Source organism: Gymnoscopelus braueri, assembly GCF_963280865.1.
Source record: "Gymnoscopelus braueri genome assembly, chromosome: 5".
Lineage (NCBI taxonomy): Eukaryota > Metazoa > Chordata > Actinopteri > Myctophiformes > Myctophidae > Gymnoscopelus > Gymnoscopelus braueri.
Genome location: NC_137606.1, coordinates 36,304,579 through 36,324,917, shown reverse-complemented (window position 1 = coordinate 36,324,917; position 20,339 = coordinate 36,304,579). Strand labels below are relative to the sequence as shown.

General features: G+C 42.3%; 1 protein-coding gene across 1 annotated transcript in view; it reads left to right on the top strand.

The window, feature by feature from the left end:
• Positions 1–20,339, top strand: part of snx19b (sorting nexin 19b) — a 40,644-nt gene that overhangs the window by 17,946 nt on the left and 2,359 nt on the right. Inside the window, exon 12 of the mRNA XM_080428910.1 lies at positions 19,422–19,606. Within this exon, the coding sequence (XP_080285036.1) occupies positions 19,422–19,606 (185 nt within the window). The remainder of the gene's footprint in view (positions 1–19,421; positions 19,607–20,339) is intronic.

The following is a 20,339-nucleotide window of genomic DNA, read 5'->3' as shown; positions in this document are numbered from 1 at the left end:
TTGGTATGCAGGTTCTTCTTTCAAATCAAAACCAAGGCGGAATTATGCTGATTAGTTTTAAGACAGAGTTCAGCCTTAACGTACCCACTGCTGTGTCAGAATGTTACACCAACTTGCAACGTTCCCTAATCTTACATCAAGTGTGCAATTTGGGTGACATCTGGTGACTGAGAAGGCTGTCATGCATGTTTAATAATTCCAATGCTCCTTAAAGTATTCAATGAGCAATCATGAGGAGGTGTGTTCATCCTGGAAGAAAGCTGCTATGTCTCCCGTGGTGTAAACTCAGTCCTTGAATGGGATCCAGGATTTCAGGTGGCAGACTGGTAACACAGTCCTTATTGGACACGTGCATGGGGCCTGCCATACGTGCGTGCGTGCGTGCGCGCGTGTGTGTGTGTGTACACGGCCGTGCGTGCATGTGCACTCACGCTTGTTTGTCTGGAGCCAGGGTCCAATAGGCCCAGCCTGGGTCTGTCTGTGTGTGACAAGTCTGGCTGGAAAAGCCAGCTCTGTGTTCCTATAAATGGGCTCCAAGGAACGGCTCTGCTTTGGGACATGTCTGATTTTTATGGACTGGAAAGTGGGGCAGTTTAAGATGAATATAGTTTCTCTCTCTCTCGCTCTCTCTCCCTCTCTCCTCAGACAGCAGTCTGGATGGAAACTCCAGCCAGGGCCAGGTTGTTGTCATTGTCTAGAAGATGGTAGATGTAGCAGCAAGTCTGCTTCCAGACTGAAGCCTCTTCTTTTTTTTTCTAGCATCACAAACATGTCAAAGAATTGTCTGTTTTGTTTAGGCAGCCACGAATGTGGACTGCAGTTAGACTGAGGAACGATTTTGTGGACAGATACTGATGTTTAGAGGCAAGCATGCCACATGAAATATCTTGAAATTTATTGAAATATCTTTATAAAGTTGTATTTCTGTAATGCCAGAGAAATCCCACCCAAAATATACATCTATTCATATATCTATTGATACTGTAGGCCAATATGTTGGCATTGGCAAGTTGATATACAGTAGATCTAACACTACTCCTGAGCTGGTCAGATGACCTCAGAACTCCCAACGGTGATGAAACATGGAAGAGTACCATGTGTCCTTTTCATGCACTTTACCTGCTTATGTGCAGCGGATAGTGTTGGCTGCGACAGCATAGTGGAGAAAACTGCATCAATCGTGTCTATGATAAAATATAATGATGGTAATTAATCAAATTACATCAAGTGGTTTCAGAGTTTTCTCGGTAACTGCTGGACTTTAGTGGGTAGCTGACTCTCATGTGGAACATTCCCTGTGTGTGAGCTGCGGACATGTCATGTCTGATGGACTGGCAAGGTGACCACATCACATCACACGTCCCACACATTGGAGCAGGTAACATAACACTGCTCTACTCTCATTTCAGGACTGTTCCTTTACATTGACTACATGCATTCCCTACCCACTACACTACATGCCTTAATTATCCATTACCCTAATTTGTACCTCACCCTTAAATTGCCCTCCCCCACACATACACTATAGCCAGATTCCAAACCCGAAAATCTCGGCCACTCGCTCACTCCCACTCGGTCACTTCGACTCCAAACCGGATGTGCTAAATTCCAATTACTCAGTTGCTTCTTGGAGGAGGCGAGTGGAGTCGAGTGGAGGAGCCGAGTCGGCTCTCTACTTCCGCATTTAGCGAGTGTACATCAAGTGTAGGCTCGACCACTCTCCACAGCTCCTCCGCGGCAGACTTCCGCATCACGTGTACACGTTTTTTTTGTTTTTTCCCTTCTCCCGTGACGTATACATGGTCCTCCTCCACATGTGGCCACAAAAACAATGCTTGAAACCCGAAACCACCGGCTGCCCCCGCCCCCCCCCCCTTCGCCCCCGCCGATCACTTGCGCATCTCACACACACACACACACACACACACACACACACACACACACACACACACACACACACACACACACACAGTGTAAATTGACTGAAAAGACGCAACAATACGATATAAAGTATAATACAATTATATACATAGTAATATATTGTGCACACTTATTCTGTCTCAAAAGCTGATAGTTCATTTCTCTCCTTGCATGTCTCAATGCAGTGCATGGACTACTATAAATTACTGTGACAAAGATTATGTTTAAAATAATGTATTGTATTTATATATAGACTGAATATAGGAGAGGACACTTTACGCTTTAACTATAGCCGTATTCATTCAATTCTGAACCGATTCTTAAAATTTAAAATTCTCTATTAGCTGTGAAGGGTATTCTTTCATGTCTATCAGTCATGATTTATTTCGCTATCAAACAATATCAAGCAAAATCACAAAATCGTCTGAGTTTTTTTCTTTTTTCTTCGTCCCAGGAGGGATATCACCCAAACTCTCAAACCCCGGACATTTGAAGGATTTTATGAAACCCCCACAGACAGCCCCCCAAAAGAGGACATGTCCGGGGAAAAGAGGACGTATGGCTACCCTGCATGAATGATGTAATTCAGAGTCAGACATACTCTGTAATATACGGTGGCTGTTATAAGCAGCAGTGCCTTGCGGGACTGCTGCGGGGGGTGGGGGGTCTGGGGACTGTAAGAGCAAAAAGAGGGACGGGTCAGGATTTAATTCATAAATGTTTAATCATCCTGGCGCTTCGTTCACTATTTCAGGAATAAATGGCTTTGCACAAAATGTTAACTATAAAGATAACAATGTGGCCATCCACATTGATGAATTGTTTATTCTTATATTCTGTATTATTCTATACCTGCATATTATTCTATGCATGTATATTTTCATCCACGGCTCTGGTCCAGCTGTTTGAGACGTCATAAGTGATCGCGGAATTTTCTGTCGATGACGGACCCAGTGCAGTCCGATCCTTTGACGGCAACCACTCGACCACTCGTCCTCACAAATAATCCTCGGCTCCTCGCAGGGGCGGGGCTTAGGCGCGAGTGGAGGAAGCGAGGAGAGTGAGCGAGTGACCGAGCTTTGGGGAATGGAATCTGGCTTATGGCTTTTGTCAGTGGCTGTTTCTTGGTTAGCAGTGCTGCAGTCACGCTAGCATGCAGAAAGTTTCACCTCCTTTAAGCCACATTGGCATTTCCTTGTCTGGCTCCTTCTGCACCTGTCAGCCAATGACACAATTCATTATTTTTACTCCCTAAAATGGCATATTAATAGTTTATTAAACATCTCCAGTGGGGCTGCAAGTCTTTGATGATAGCTTGATGATAGAGGTGAAGATGGAAAGAAAAATGAAGGATTTTGAGCTTGTCATCGTCAGTCAGTGAAGTCTCTGTCTGTCCCTCTCTCTGTCTCTCTTTTTCACTCCGCTTCTGTCTGTTATGCCGCAGTGTGTTAATTACTGCCCAGGGACTTGATACTGAGCTCCAGTGGTCTGATAGAGTTTCTACGGTGGTGAAAGCATGTTGTTTGGCTCCGTCAGTCCACTAAGTTATTTAGCCAGTGACCGCATGAGAGCACATGGAGAACATTTTAGACTTGATCAGACATCCAGACTTAACATGATATTATGTAACATTGGATTTTATAAATAAGTTTAAAATGCATAAGCTGTCTGATCACATGCTGTTCAAGGTTTAAATCAGTCTTTTAATTATCCTCATTGCAGGGATGATTAGCTGATGCCTTTTCTAAAAGCACAGTAGTATGCTGCATCAATCTGCTTGTCAGTAAATTTGACCTTTTACTTACAGTATACCTAATTATAGAATATACATTTTAATTAAAATATGTCCACTACAATCATTTCCACGTTGATTGTGTTTTGGCACAGTTCTACTTTGGTCAGATTGCATTCTCACCTACAGTGAACCGAACTCTGGTGCACTTTGAAAGTGAACCGAGAAAGTTTGAACCCCCCACATCAGAACCAGGAGAGTTCCCCTGGCAGTGAATGTGTTAAGGACCTTAACGGAGTAAACAAACCCCCATGTTTCGATTAAAATGGACCAAATGGGGTAGGTGTGAAAGGGCCCCTAATCTCTGTGTCCCTGCTAAACTTGCTAAACTTAAAGTTAGAGCTCCCAGCTGCTATCAGTCAGTGTTGATCAGAGTGGAAAAAAGTCAAATAATAAAAATATCTATACATTCATTGTGTAGGTGTATGCGTCTTGATTGGAAATTATGACATTGGAAAACTAAATACCAAATAGTTCGCTAAATTGAAATACTGTTTCTTATAAAACGTTCCCAAAGTGTTACACTTTTTGAAACGTGGCTAGAATTGTACAGTTTACAATTCTGAACTTCTCAACTGTTCATTTTTCTAACCACTGCTTGACACAACATTAGTGCCTTCTTATGGTGCGGACAACTAATAATTCAGTGGTTTTCTCTTCTGAAGGATGTGTCCCAACATAGAGATTCTTCCTGAACCACCCGGGAGGGTTCTGACACTGCAGGTTGTTTTCACAGCGAGAGATATCACTATTCTCCTAGTGTTCTGATCTGCTGTTGCTCTGCAGTGACTTATGGCTCCTCTGGGCAACATGTGAGGTATTACCTTATAGGAGACCCCACTGCGTTGGGGTTAGCCCCCAGCTTCATGTCAGCAGCGATTTCCTCCCAGGCTGAGTGTCTTGTCCTGGTGGTTAGACAGAGGCTAATGGATGGGCTGGATGGATGGATGGAAAAGACTATTCTATTATGTAACAGTCTATCATTCTTTATAAAGCAGAGGGGGTGAGGGGTGACCACCCAGAACCAGCTGTTCCTGACTCCAGGAATCGATGCAGACACACTTTTCTCAGGCGTGTCACACCGTCCTCTGCTTCTGTCGGGAGCCGGTGCTTTTGTTAGTGAGTTTTGTGGTAGTCATGTACTGGTCGATTAGATTCCATTTAATTCCATTCCATTCTATTCTGTGACATTCTAGTTAGGTGTTGATGTTATGAAACTCTTCCCTGCCATAGTCTCTTCCCTCTCATGTGTCCTCGGTGAAGACCCGTCACTCAATCTCAGTGTCCATTCGGCCATTTTTAGACCAGCATGGTTAGAGTGTTGCAGTGGTCCCAGTTGTAATTTATCGCCCCAGGCTGCTCCCATGACAGGAGACACAAATCCTATAGAAGCCGCGGTTTGGGAAGGGGGGGCTCAGCTCAGCTCATTATTGTCCCTGCTGTATAGACAAAGTTAGATTTCCAGCAAGTGCCGTGACTTGAAACGTTCATCAGGGACAGGGAGAGTGTTTGTGAAAGGAGCTAGATAAGTGATAAACGCCATGTGTTAAATTAAGGCAGTGAATGGATGAGGTCATGCCATGGCCTTCGCACTGACAGTATCTGTTTTCACTGCTCACCTGAGCCCGGGGGGGGGCCGAGACGCAGCTCTGTTACAAAGTCCTGCTTCATCTCCTGTCTCCAGAGGCATGCTTCTGCAATGACATCTCTTCTGTGTGAAGCTATTGTGGTTATTTAACGTAGACAGGAACTAGAAATATATATATATATTTTTTTCACATTAAATTGTTATGTATGGCTAAATTAAATCCTGCTCCCTTCCCAACACCATGCAGTTATTCGACCCAATCAGTTACATTGCGCAAAACCAGACATCTTAAATGAGTTTTGCTTACCCAAGGTAAGACCTTACAACAATTATGTAAATCATGCACTGCTTACATAACCATTTCATTAACCAGAGCACTGCTTTAATTGGGGTATGGTCAACAATTCGGCATAGTGTGCATGTACAGTAAGTAATGCACTCACTAATACAATTGCAGTTATTCCAATGATTGTCCTGTCAAACTGCTGCAGAAAACCAGAGTTCCCGGTTCCATTACGTTGAAAAAGACACTGAATGCCTAACTGCTATAGGCTCACAGTCTTGCATGGACTACTCCGTCGTTGGTGTGTGATTGGGTGAATGTGGGTTTGTAAACGGCTTTGAATGACCAGAAGACTAGAAAGGCGCTATATAAATCCAGTCTATTATCCACTGTATCATTTGTGCAGGCATCAGCCCACATTTCAGTGGTCAGTGTGTGGACTGCACTGCACCTCCATCTCCACTTCTTCTAGTACTCCTTGTCGTGTGCCCTCATTTTCCTCTCAGGATTAGAACATATGTCACCTGCCGCTGTAAATGTCTCTTTCCTGGCACATTAAAGAGACATACTGTGCTCACTCACACACACGGCACACACACACACACACGCGCACACACACACACGCACACACACGCACACGCACACGCACACACACAGTAATTCATGCCCAGGAGAGTTAGAATAATCACTACCAGAAAGAAATCCTGGCCAGTACTCTCTCTCTGTGACTGTCCCTGTATTTCACGCAGGTTGTCCAGGGCCAGCTACACTTGGCTTGTCCATAGTAAATCAGCCTCTCACAGTTATGTGTGTGGCAGTATTTGCTCCTGATTCTGATATTCTTAGTTTAGGAAGCTAATAAATTGGTCAGTTTTCTGCATGCTGAAGGCAATCCATGCATTGGATTTTTAATCCAATTCAGTTACTTAAAACCACCTCCTTCAGACAAGTGCAGCTATCCCTAAAAATGTCACTCCCAAATTCAAAGTGGTATACGAAACGGGTGTCTTACAGTGGCTGATACATTCAGTAGTGTGGGTAGCTGCGGACCCTGCTCTGACATAATTGCACTGATAGAACTGCACTCACAGAACCTACATTTTTGGCCACAGTGCCATCTAGTGAATTATAGCTAGCTAGTGTGCTAATGTTAGCTACATAATAGCTAACGTTAGCTGACATGACGTTTGAATGTATTGAAGTAAACATTTATCTTTACAAATGCATGACATTTTACATCACTTAACAACCGGGCAGGTGCCGATGCACCAACTTGCCATTTCCACTGGAAACAAATAGTCTGCTTTCAAAATAAAACGTTTTTTCTTTTTCTTTTTCATTTGCTTCCAAAATAAAACATTGCAACCCATTTCATTTGGGAAGAAGTCACATTATTTCTTTGTCAATGAAGGTTATATCAATGCACTAATGGGTCCAATTCGCTAGGCGGCGCTGTGCCAAAACATGATGGATCTGTGATTGCAGTTCTGTCAGTGCAGTCTCTGGGTCAGCAGCTTCCCCATAATCGATACATGAGTGTGATTATTTCATGTTTTTAACGTACAGCTTGAAGATTGCAGTACACTCACTGAGGATCCGGCAGAATTATCCAGTGAGTCCCCAGTTTAGCAGCAAAGGACAGAGTGCTACCTCTCTCTCCTATTCTGCTCCCTGAATGAATTATATCAGTTTGACGGAGCAGAACTGGAAAATGACTTTGGTGGTTTTCACGGTAGCTCTAATGCTGCACAGCCCCAGACTCCACCAGACCACAATCTCTCATATAGAATTACTTACAGTAGCATTTGTCAGCTCTAATTGGTTCAAGGGGAATTCTTTGCAATGTGTGTGTTGTGTGTGTGTTGTGTGTGTGTGTGTGTGTGTGTGTGTGTGTGTGTGTGTCAGTTTGATTAATGTTCCTGTGCACCTGAACATGCCTTTATCTGTACATCTTTCTGTGTGTGTTTGTAGTATGTGAATGCTGTGGAAGTGTACTGGGCCACATGTAAATGGTTTATTTATATAGCACCTTTTATCCAGATACTTTATCCAAAGCGCTTTTCAGTGCATTCACCCATTCACGCACACATTCACACACAGAGGACATACCAGATCTAAGCAAGAGCAGTTGGGGGTTTCAGTGTCTTGCTCAAGGACACACTAACCCAAGGGGGAACCAGGGATCAAACCATGAAACCTTCAGTTTCCCAAGCGGCCGCTCTTCCTCCTGAGCCACTGCCGAGCTGTACATGTACTGTACATACATACCAGGATCCAGAGGTCCTGAGGACTGCATGCCTCACTGAGAACAGATACATCACCAAGGCCGAAAGCAGCTGTCTTTAACCTGTGTGTGTGTGTGTGTGTGTGTGTGTGTGTGTGCATGCGTGGTATGTTTGTATTTTGGGGATTTTGCTCGTAGGAGTTATTTTAATGACTACATATTTTTGATGACATGTTTTTATTTGTTGTACTACAAAAGGTTTTACATACTTTTTCCAAAGCATAAAAAAAAAAACAAGACCATCGAATTAAAATCCCCATAAACTAGGGGGGAGGGTTAAGGGTTACTCCTAAATTATGTAATTTCTCTGTTGTTGGCCCTATTAAATATTGAATATAAACTGATACATAACAATGTTAAGTACCTCTTCCACTGAGAGGGAGTGAGCTGTCTTCCCAGTCCACATGCAGAGTTACGCCAACTGATCTACAATATATAAACAGACAGCACAAGAGCCTTCCAGTGCTCTCCACGGATGTGGCTGTTCTTGAGTAAAGCCTGATTTATACTTGTAGATTGTTGCTTGTAGATCAGTTATTTTCGGTGGCGGTGCGAGACACCAGGGCACAACGAAGTATAAATCAGGTGTAAGATTCGGACGTTAGCATTTAACCATTAACACCTTAGGACTGACTTCTTTTTTTGTCCACCCACTTGTCACTCTAATAGAGGTGGTTATGGTAGGGCATTTAGGTCGACCCCACCTGGTACAGAGGGTATTTTTACCATGAGGCACTTGTTGGTTATAGAACCACTGGAATGTATGTGTGGTGCTACTGAGAAGATAGACGATCACAGAAAAGAGACAGGCCAATGAATGATTTAATACTTTGGATCACATTTAAAGTAAAAACACATAGTCATAGACAGACGTGCACATACACACACTCATTTTACTCAAAATTCCAATTCCAGATCTCGTTGTGGATGGGCAAAATCCAGGTGCTGCTACTAAATATCAGTGCTACTCTGTGACTGTGATTGACCGTTATATGCACAGTTATACTGTTTTATAATGGTTCAGTAGGACATGGCCTACCATTATGTCCCACACGCTCTGTTGCTACAGAGCATCTACAGTAGTGGGCATGGAGGTACATTTTGAGAAACTCAGTAGAGACCTTGATTGAATATTTTTTTAGACAGAAATGCAGACAGTCCTTGTTGTTCTCTTAACAGATCATTTCACCTGTTGCACATGTTTTTAGACCATTATCAGTAATTTCAAAGCAAGAATACAATCAATAACTCAAGTGCAGAGACAGTGTTGCGTGTCCTTGGTGAAGAGGTTGAATATTCTCCCATTCTTTCACAATGGCACCCCCACTACCCCACCCGTTAGTCATTGAGAGGGTATCTTGCTGGGAGTGTTGAAAATACACTCCCTGCAAGACAACTTCTTGAAATTTTTTCATCTTCTGCTAAGTCCCGCTTCACCACAGTCCAATCTAGAATGACAGTATTCACAATAGAGAGAAATTCGTCTGAGATCCCCTAGATCGTAAATCCTTTCCCCCCTCCTCACAAGCTGACAGTTACCAGGTAACATCATGTTGTCAAGAAGACATGTTGTCTCTTAATACCCTTCATCTGTAATACCAATGTCCCTGCAGGTCTCCGTTAGCCCTAACCCATTCTGCACGGTTTTCCCATGAAAACGAGGCCTCATGTCATACTGGGCCTTGCACAGAGCTTGTCTGCTTTGACCCTTGACTCTCCCCTTGTTGCTCTGCCCAGAGAAGGGCTCTTGATTCTTCCATGCTGCCTACAGGCTGTATCTGAATTTTCTCATGTGTGGAGATGCAGTGGTGGAAAGTAACTAAGTACTGTACTTACGTAAAATGTTGAGGTATTCTTTACTTAACTGGAGTATTTCCAAATTTCTGTACTACTCCACTGCATTTCAAAGGCAAATGTCGTACTTTTACTCCACTACAATTATTTGAAAACTTTAGTTACAAGTTAAGTTCTAGATATGGATTATTATTACAAAACCACTTCAGACCTATTCTTTGGCAATTCTAAAATAGCCGATCTACAATCTCACAACCAGTCGCAAGGTGACACGTTGTGACCTTGTAGATCTGCTATTTTCAAAGGATTTTAATACATTTTATGCATTTGAAAACTTGTGAAATGGGACATTCTTTTACTTTTGGATTTTGATGCCAATACTTTTGTACTTTTACTCAAGTAAATTTTGAATACCGAACTTGTACTTCTAACAGACTATTTCTACAATAGGGTATTGATACTTTTACTTAAGTAAAATATGTGGGTACTTTTTCCATCACTGGAGATGTAAACTGTGGCTGCCATTATGAATCGCCTACTGAGGTGTTCAGACAGAGCTCTCGCTGAGGCAAAACTGGTTCAAGTTGTTATGAATCACTTAAAGTTCAAATGTTGCACTATTTAAGCTCACTTGAAGTGTGATTCGGCGTGTGAATGTTTCAGTCTCCTCTTACCCTGGTTTCTTTTTTTACTCCACTTGGTTGGCACCACATTAAGTTAAGGACACTTAATGAATGTGAATACACTATTTTCAGTGTCTAGGGCTTGAACTATAAACATTTTATCACAGTACACAAGGTCCTCACATCATCATTAGACGCCATGTTCCACATCTCATCTTCATGAAGGTCAAATGTGAAGGCCTATCCTTAGCATCCCCATGTAGTTTTGAAACCTTTTATAATATGAAGTCGAAAAAAAGTCTGGAAGCGACTATTACTATTACCTGCTGATGAAGGGGTCCTTGAGTTAATATAGCATCAGAATCAGTTTAACCACTTTAACCCTATATACATTGGCTATTTGAAAAAAATAAGCCAAGAAGGTAATGGTCAGGAATACATACATTGGGTACAGACCCTGTTTACTGTTAACACTCCACTTGAGGTACAGTATAAATGTGCTCAAACTAAGTCAGACCGAAAACAGTGTCTCAGGTGTAAGTTGTGTTTGTTCATCCTATATACGTCATGTGGTATTGCTGTGTATTTAGGTTGAAATGGAGAACGAAGAGGTTTGTATGGACAGGAGGGTACTGTAGGCAGGAGACCAAGCCTGGAGTTGAGGCATCTGGAGCTAATTAGAGTTAACTGCTACACAGCACAGCGCTGAAGGCACCCACATAAACCAGCCACTAAGATGTGTTTATTTGTTGTTTTTCACTCTGCATCATGTCTGTGTGATTGTGCTCCAACTAATGAGACAGCATCCTGACCGGTACCATCTTTTATTAGACGGGACTCTCTGTCTCTGCTGTAAAACGTTGAGGAGGATCATGATTATTAGACCGAAGATGTGTTTTAACATAATGTATTTTCCTTTTCTTTTTTCCAGCACCTTTTGATAGCGAGCTCTTAAGACACAGAATGCATTGGAAAGATTTCACATGTCCTCACAATAGACGGAAAGGCTATTGTAAGTCTGATGCATGTGATTAGTGAGAGGGTAAAACATATCAGTTAGAGACTCTAGATGTTCATCAGTTCTGTGTTGATAACTTGTCATGCACTGCATTCCGTATTATAATCTAATATCCCAGTAGATGACTACTCCTGGCTGGTACAGAATCTGTACACTGTTGCACTTCATGTGAGACCTTTATGCTTATTAACATTGTTGGTCGCCCTATAATAGATCAGATCGGACAGATCTGATTTCAAAAGAGATACTGAAGATATGTTTTTTTAAGACACAGGAAAAACTCCACCAGCGAATTCAAGATGTGTCATTTGATGTATAGGCTGGCAGAGGTTTTCCAGCACAGAGATACAGAATTGGAAGTGTTCACATGTCCTCCTCACAATTGAACAATTGGATTCAGGTAATATATCTGCAAACTAAAGTTCCCTGTTAAAAAGTAAATAAACTAAATAACAATAATATACGAGACGAGACACAATCTGGATATGAGAAGCATCTCATTGCCAAGTGTAAATGCGGTCGGTCATAGATTGTGTCAACAGTGTGATATACCTTGCTGGATAAATGAAACAAAGTTTTCAACAGCTTTCCGATTCGACTTTGGCTCTCATTTTGGAAGGTATGCAGGAATTGAGACCAGCAGTTAGTGTGGATAATCAGGTTATGAAATGCCCTGAACTCAACATCTGTGTTCTGTTCATTCGCACTTGCAATGCCCGCCATACTTACAATCAATATTTCCTGCTTGTCCCTGACAAATTGTGGCCCGGTAATCAGATTTAATGTGATTAACTTGATAGTACTTTGATTGGTTTCAGAGGAGTGGAAATTTAGGCCTGGAACATGTTGGATTATTTGCCAACTGCATGCCTTCTCTTAGATCACAACCCAAACTTAGACTTAGCAACATCACATTAATCTAAACTGAAGTGTGAAGCCAGATTTGGACATTCTGTTTTTATCCAGTGGGCTGTTTTAGTATTGTAGTATACGTGACATGCACTAATCTCACAGACTCAAATGAGGAAAAGTACTACTGCAGTTCTTTCATTTGCCTCCTTGTTTGCTCGAGCCCCTCAAAACGCTTTCATGTTCTCCACACTCGCACAACCATAAGGAAAACGCTGCCCTCTCTTTTCTGGTTCAGCCCGGGCAGCTGGATGGTACAGCCGTGCTGTTCTCTTCAGTCAGGGTGCTGGTACGTTGAATAGAGTTGAAGGCTGCTTGGTTTTTATGTGCCTGACTGCCTGTACAGCCAGTGGGTCATGACATGGATTAGTTCAACTGCTGGATGTGTTAATGGCGGGCGTCAGGTTTGAAGATCTCTGGACTGAGTTGCAGCCAAAAGTCCACAGTAGAATCCTTAATAGCAGTGCATGCTGCTCAGATTGGTAGGAATGCCACCATGTTATTGCCAGTGCCAGTACTTGGATGCCAGGTTGTTTGGGTTACAGAGTAGCATACTATTTACATAAACGTCACCAGAGGTAGAGACTGATAAGTCATGACTACTATTCTTACTATGTTAATAATTAAACACTTGAGTAGAATTGTACACTAACGTCACTTCTCTGAGGATTTATAAAGGTACGTCCTTACGCTTGAGTATTTATTTATTCCCTGAGTATGTTTCATTGCCAGACAGAGGAGTAATGAAGCCCAATGAAAGTGATTCGAGGCTCTTCTTCCTATGTTTCATAAAGTCAACAGCTCAAAATAGAACCTTGCACAAACTATGAACTGAAAGTCACACAAAATCCTAACAATTTATGCAAGGAACAGCATAATGTTGGATTATTTATTTATTTGGGTCATTTTCCAGACAAGTGTCTCTGTCATGAGTAAAGTGTACCAAAGTCGCAGTATTTCTACGTGAGTAAAATATGAACCAACCTTTATATGGATCCAAATCTTACTTATGCACAAATGAGACTGGACAGGTAAATGTATCCCATGCCAACAGACCTTCAGTAAGGGGCTAATGTGTATTCTAAATGAACCATATCGGGGCCAACGTGCTAAGATGTGAAAAACAGCCTCATGTCAACATTCTTCTTCCAACAAGTCACAGACCATGCATTAATTGCCTCACTCACTTCTCCAAATGAACATCAGCTTTCCCTTCTCTTTGCCCGCATAGCCATCCAACCCGAGCCCTGTGTCCATGTCACTTTTTCCAGGCTAATTCTAAATGTCAATTAGACGGGGTCATTTTCCAGCTGGAGTATTTTTTAAGTGATTGTGTTTATATTTTTGCAGTGTCAAAAGAAATAAGAACACACACTGGGACTGTGAAAAGGGTTTGTTTTAAATGGGAGTGGCAGGGACATGTGCATAGTGGTAGCAAACAATAATTACAGTGTTGGTTGTGTTAACACCATTATATAGTACTGTATATAGTGTTAGTTAGTGTTAAGTGTATTTATTGCCAAGTACTTTTACACGTACCTTGAATTTGTGAGCGACGGTTCTGCGGTGCCCGGGGACCAGCTCCAACTTTGAGGCCCGTGCCTTTTGGTCAAGGCCAGTGACAAGCACTTAACATGCATGTCTTTAGGTGCGGTAGGAAAATGGAACACCCAGAGGAACCCACCTGGACACGGGATTGGGAAAAGCACACAGAAAGTTTCCAGTCAGAAGCCAGTAGGATTAAAAACCCAGTGCCTTCTTCCTCTGAGGCAGCAGTGCTAACCACTGAGCTAACGTGCCAGCTTGTTGTTGTTGTTGTTGTTGTGGCAGTAGTAGTAATAGTGGTGGTATTAGTCAGTTTTGCGCAAGTGTAGTAGCTAGTTGTAGTTGTAATAGTAATGGTATTTGCAGCAGAACGTTTTTGGTAATGGTAATATGGTGTGTTGCTTTCAGTGCCTGGTCCAATCTATAGTGACCACTTACTGTAAGCCCTATTTTATTCTTAGCCTACAAGCTCACAATTTTTGCTATTTCTGAAGATTTTTGACCGGGTCAATAGAAGACTCAGTAGGAGACTCTGCCAGTCATCAAATGATTAAAAACAAAGAAATCTTTGTTTTTCTCTTCTTTTCTCTAGAAATCTTTGTCCCCGCCACCGAGTCGTTCGGATATGCGGTTGTCCAGAACCACCGATCCGAATGATATGACCATGCCAATATACAGGATATGGGCATATACTAATGACATCAGGGATCTCCATTTACGGGCATTAAAGGGACACCGGTAGACAGATACAGAGATCTCCATATATGGACACAAAAGGGACACAGACAGACGTGTACAATGGGTACTCTGACAAAGCCCCTGACGTCTACAACATATAGCTAAAATAGCAGATCTACAAGCAGTGTTGTAGATCTGCTATTTCCGCTATTGTTTGGGGGGGAAAGGGTTAATTCACACAAGGATTTAAAAAATAATAATAATACCTGGAATTTACACAGCGCTTTTCTAAGACCTATTTGGTAAACAAATAAAGTAGTGCAGGTCCTGATAACTCATAACTCATCCACCAAGTTTGATAAAAATCTGATTAAACATTCTGATTTATCACTGTGACAGACAAATAAACAGACACGGGTTGCAGACTCACCTGGGGGTGTTAACGTTTATGTCTCTGTTCCTGACATTTGAGCAATTAAGTCATTTATTGACTTTAATTGTGACTTTACTTTTGACCTTTTCCACCGAAAAGTTAATCATCTCTTTTGGGCAGCCAACTGATCATTCCAACAAAGTTCCATCAAAATCTGGACATTCGTCAAGTCATTTAGTTTACCGACAGGTACACACATACATATGCAACAGAGGAGCGATTACAATACCCTGCCACACATTGCTGCAGGCAGGATAACAATACTGAAAGGGCACAAGACCATACAGAACTTGCACTAATGGCGCCAGTCATTACAGAACATACAGACAGTATACAACACTGTATATGACAAAGTGTACCCCTTACAATTGAGGAATTATTGTAAATGAATGAGAAATGGCAAGGACCGAGTGCTGGGATCTGGGATGTTATTTTTTACTGAGACAGTACAGTATGAAAAGATATTGCATCAGTAAGATTGATTCCATTCTGTAAATAATGTTGAACAATTCATAAGTGCACTAGCTATACACAGCTATAGAGTAGGTCGTCTTCCATCAGACAATAAGATCACCAAGTGTGTGGTCTCATCTTTGAACTCATTAATCATATTCTTGAGCTGGTCTCAGATCTTGTTTTGGAATTTCTTGAGCCCCCTTGCTTCTATTCTCTAATAGCCCGTCTCTGACGGACGGACGACTACCTGCATATTCAAAGAAATTGGAGTGTGCAGAAGTTGATGGAAGATTTTCCTTCTTGCAAGAGCAGGCTTAGCTACTACAGGTTGGCATCATTCCATGACATTTATCAGGCTGTCAGTTTCACAACGACACAAACTTGGCTTAGAGAGAAAGTTACATCAAGTTTCCTGTGTTGAGACGAGACGAGATCAGATGATTTGCAGTTGGACAGAGTTACTCCCAAATTATAAAAAAGGCCTCAGCAATGTCATTGTGTGTCTTAGGTTTTGACTGTGTGTTCGTGGATGTTTTGCCATCAGAGCCGTTAAGCTCTCCAGAGTCCTGCGTTGGATACCCGACCGGTGACCCGGAAAAAGTGATTTGTGGGTGGTATTTAGTCTTAACTTTATTTCCGAGTTCAGTCCTAGGTAAAACAAAGAACATGCAGTTCAGACCGTGTGTGTGTGTGTGTGTGTGTGTGTGTGTGTGTGTGTGTGTGTGTGTGTGTGTGTGTGTGTGTGTGTGTGTGTGTGTGTGTGTGTGTGTGTGTGTGTGTGTGTGTGTGTGTGTGTGTGTGTGTGTGTGTGTGTGTGTGTGTGTGTGTGTGTGTGTGAGTGAGTGAGTGAGTGAGTGAGATATGCGAGTTCGAACTAGGTCGGCTAGGCAGTTGTCCAGAGCCAGTGATCGGACCCATATGCCCATATATAGGCATAATATGGAGATCTGGTTGTCCAGAACCGCCGATCAGACCGACTTCAAACTTTGCGCGCACATCATCAAGTCGAGTGATGCACAGAGTGGGAGGTTGGTTGGATCAGCGGATCTACAAAAATATAGATAAAACTGCAAATCCCCATATATGGATCATACATATGACGTCATAGTACTGAATGCCATAGACTGGCCTGGACCAAGCCCCCAGGACTGGGGGAATTTTTAAGTGTTAATCCCCCCTACTGGCCAAATCTGGTATTCCAAGTTTGGGCCGGTTGGGGCCCACTACATAGCAAAGACTGTTTCGACCAATGGGCTCGACTCACGGGCTTACACACGGAAGTAGTTTGTGACGTAGATGCATGAAGGACACTGCTGCGCATACAAATGGGCCCCATAATGTAATCAATGCGGCGTGCCCAAACCTGGAAGGAGGGTGTATGCGCTGGGTGAGCAACTTCATTGAAATGAATGGGAAAATGGACACAGACAGACAGATACCGAAATCTCCATAATATGGGCATTAAAGGGATGGGTGGGGTATGTATTTCCAACTTACATCGTTCCCGAGTAGGCGCCGGTCTATATCTATCAATCCACAAATCTCTGTATCTGTCTGTTTCTTTCGGTCTGTGTTGCTTTTATGCCCATATATGGAGCCCGGATTTCATCAATATGACATAGACTGGCCTCCAAGTTATAAGATAATGGGTACTGCACTGAGCACGTTGGGAAGGCATGCATTCCCAACGGTTATTGCCCTGACTAAATTGTAGTCATTTTAATAATTGTAGTCATTTTAATGTTTGTATTAGTTTAGCATGCAGTGTGCAGCGTTAGTCTATAGTTGTCAGTGTTCCACAAACTGTAGCTCCCTGTGTGCTGTGTAGCCATGGGGCAGTGACCTGTCATCAGTCAGTGTGATTTAATGAGCTTGTCTCTGGGCGGTATGTGGTGGTGAATGGACTCACATAATCATCCTCCTACTGGGCTCTTAACTAGCCTTGACCAAAATAAACACTGTTGCTGGGGAGGAGGCCAGACCTCACTGATAACCAGGAGAATTCCCACGAAACCCAGGGCCAGGCGTGCGTGTGTGTGTGTGTGTGTGTGTGTGTGTGTGTGTGTGTGTGTGATGATCAGTTTTGACTTATGTCTACTTTAATTCTTGATATAACAAACCCCTCAAATTAAAGAAAGGTAATCGTCTCTGTCGGGTGGGAACCTCATATGTCCAAAACTCTATTCAAATTCAAAAAGGCAAAAGTAGCAGATCTACAAGCTTGAAGAAAGATCTGCTACTTATGATGCTTTTGTGTGACGCTGACTGTAGTATGATCAAGTAGGTCATTAATTTACGAAAAAACACAAAAACTCGCACACAGTAATTAATGCTGTCTGTTTGTTGAATAAAGCACGGGACAGCATTATATGTTGCGTCTGGACTTGACTCTGTACTTACTTATAGTTGTTTCTGTCATTAGTCTTCAGATGCACATCTCAGCTGTTGGATCATTTCTTGCTTGCTCAGCTTCGTGCTACAGTACAGTTATACAACGTAAAGAGCAGAGCATGTCCTTAAATGATCTGAGTTACAGTATTAAATACTTCAAGGTAAAAAAAATTGAACAAAGGGATAAACTTGGCGAAGGTTGTGCCTGATGCCCAGGCACAACGATGTCTTAACACAGCAGTTATACAACACATACAATAGACAGTGTGATCAGAGCGCAGTATCGCTTTTAGCAGTTATGAAACACTGATGAAAGCATAAGAAAGTGAAAAATTATGGCCACCATAATATCCACCCTTCTGTAGCTCCAAGGACTGCTGTCAAACAGCAGTCGGTAATCTAAAATGACACGCTAATGAAATAGCTTCATTTAGGGGGACCTCGGTGTTCCTCATGTGTCAACAATGGATAAACATGACATAAGCCCTGAAGGGAGGTCCCTGTTTCTTTTAAGCTGTATGTGGTTTTGAACAGCGTTGCATAAGAGTGTCTGCATGCTGTTAAATCATTTTGGCATTTTGGTTCAGTTTTTTATCATGTCTACATCTCAGCGGAGTCTGGAGTCAGAACTGTTATTTGTAACAGAGAGAGAGAGAGAAATAATGTGTGTGTGCGTGTGCGCATTTGTAATCAGTTTTTTGTCAAGTCTGCATCTCAGTATTTTTACTAATACATTGTGTATGTGAGCAGTCTAAAGACCATTCTTTTTCAGCAGCTATAATCTCTGCAATATGACTCATAAATCAACACTGTACTGTATGATAGAGCATTATTATTATTATTTTTAGTTGTTTTTGTTTTTAAGATTATTGTCTAAAGCAGAGGATGTACAGGAAAGTGAAGGTAGAAAAAGAGGGAATGACATGAGAGACTGAAATACAGGACGCTGTGATTCGGATCATACTACCTCAGCTGTTACAGTATTTGCTCCTTCAACACTACAGTAAAAGTAGTCTTTTAGTCTTCGCATTGGGCTTAAAAATAACCTCACTAACCAGTCTGGATGGCTGGTGTGATCATATTTTCTGACCAACAATAGTAAATCTCAGTGTGGACAAGGTCAGGTCACAACCAGACCTGGGCTCCATGTTTCCCAGTCATCCGTAGATAGTCATTTAATAAGATCTTCTCTTCCGGTGGCACCCCAGTGGCTTACCTGGCAGAGCGTACTATCTCAAGGCTCAGTCCTCGCTGCATGTCCACCCCCCCCCCCTCGACTGCCATTTTCTGTTTCTCTCCTCTGTGGCTATTGGATAAATGTCCTTAAAAAAACAACATCATCTTGAATCGACTTGACTGCATGAACTGTAACAGTTTAGGTTGTGGGTTTCAGTCCAAGCTATTGTGTCTTGTAAGAATGCTCAGTTGTGTAATGCTCCTGTCTCTTTCATGCTCTTTGAGAGTAACACTAACATACAGGTTCATTTAAACGTAAATCTAACCACCGATACTCGGCAATACCTGCATTGCGATGCGTTGTGAGCTTGTAGATTGGCAATTTAAATGTTATAATAATGTCTTTGTTTTTACAAATAATGAACATTTTTGCCTATACTGAATGTTTGCCTATATTGACTTAACTGATGCCAGGGTTAATGTGGCTAAAAACAAACAGCATGTTTCTTTCTGTGTGGTTGTGCATATCAGATGGCTGGATGTGAGTGTGGCCAACCTGACCTGTGTCCAGTACTGGGTGACGTACATGAGAATGCTTCAGGAGGCAGTGTGGCCAGGGGGGTCGCTGCCCTCACAACCCCGCCCTGAACGCAGTCAGCAGCAGAAAGAAGATACCAAACAGCAGGCCCTGCACAGCCTCCTCAAGCTAGTACCTGGTATAAATGCACACATGTACACACACACACACACATGTACACACGCACACACACACACGCACACACACACACACACACACACACACACACACACACACACACACACACACACACACACACACACACACACACACACACACACACACACACACACACACACACACACACAGCTGTGAAGACCTTCCCATTGACAACATTAATTCTCTTGTCCTGCTCCAAACCTTTACCCTTGACCTAATCCTAACCCTAGACCTAGACTAAGTTGCTAATCCTAAAACAGACCCTTGCGCAGTACAGTGGTACGAGGACCGATACAATGGCAGATTTCTCCTTTCTATTCTAGTGTGGTAATAACTGACCCTCATAGAAGTAGAACAAAGACTCACTCCGAATCTTCTGCCGTAATCTGAAGACTCACCTCTTCAGACTCTATCTCAGCCCGTAGCATTTGCCTTAGCCTTGACGACCTTGCAGGATTATGCAAAGGCTAAAATGTAATTTAGATAGCATGTTATACAGATGCCAGGTCATTGTTGGCCTGGCATCCTATAGTGTGTATAGTTTCAATGTAGGCTGATGATAGGTTCTTGGTTTACGTATGTATTAGTTATTATTCGATTATTGGTTTACTTATGTATTACTTTGTAAACTGTAAAGACAGAGAGAAAGACAGACACGTGTTTCTTTGAATGATTTGAAGGATGCTGTGTTTACTATGTCACCTCCATATATC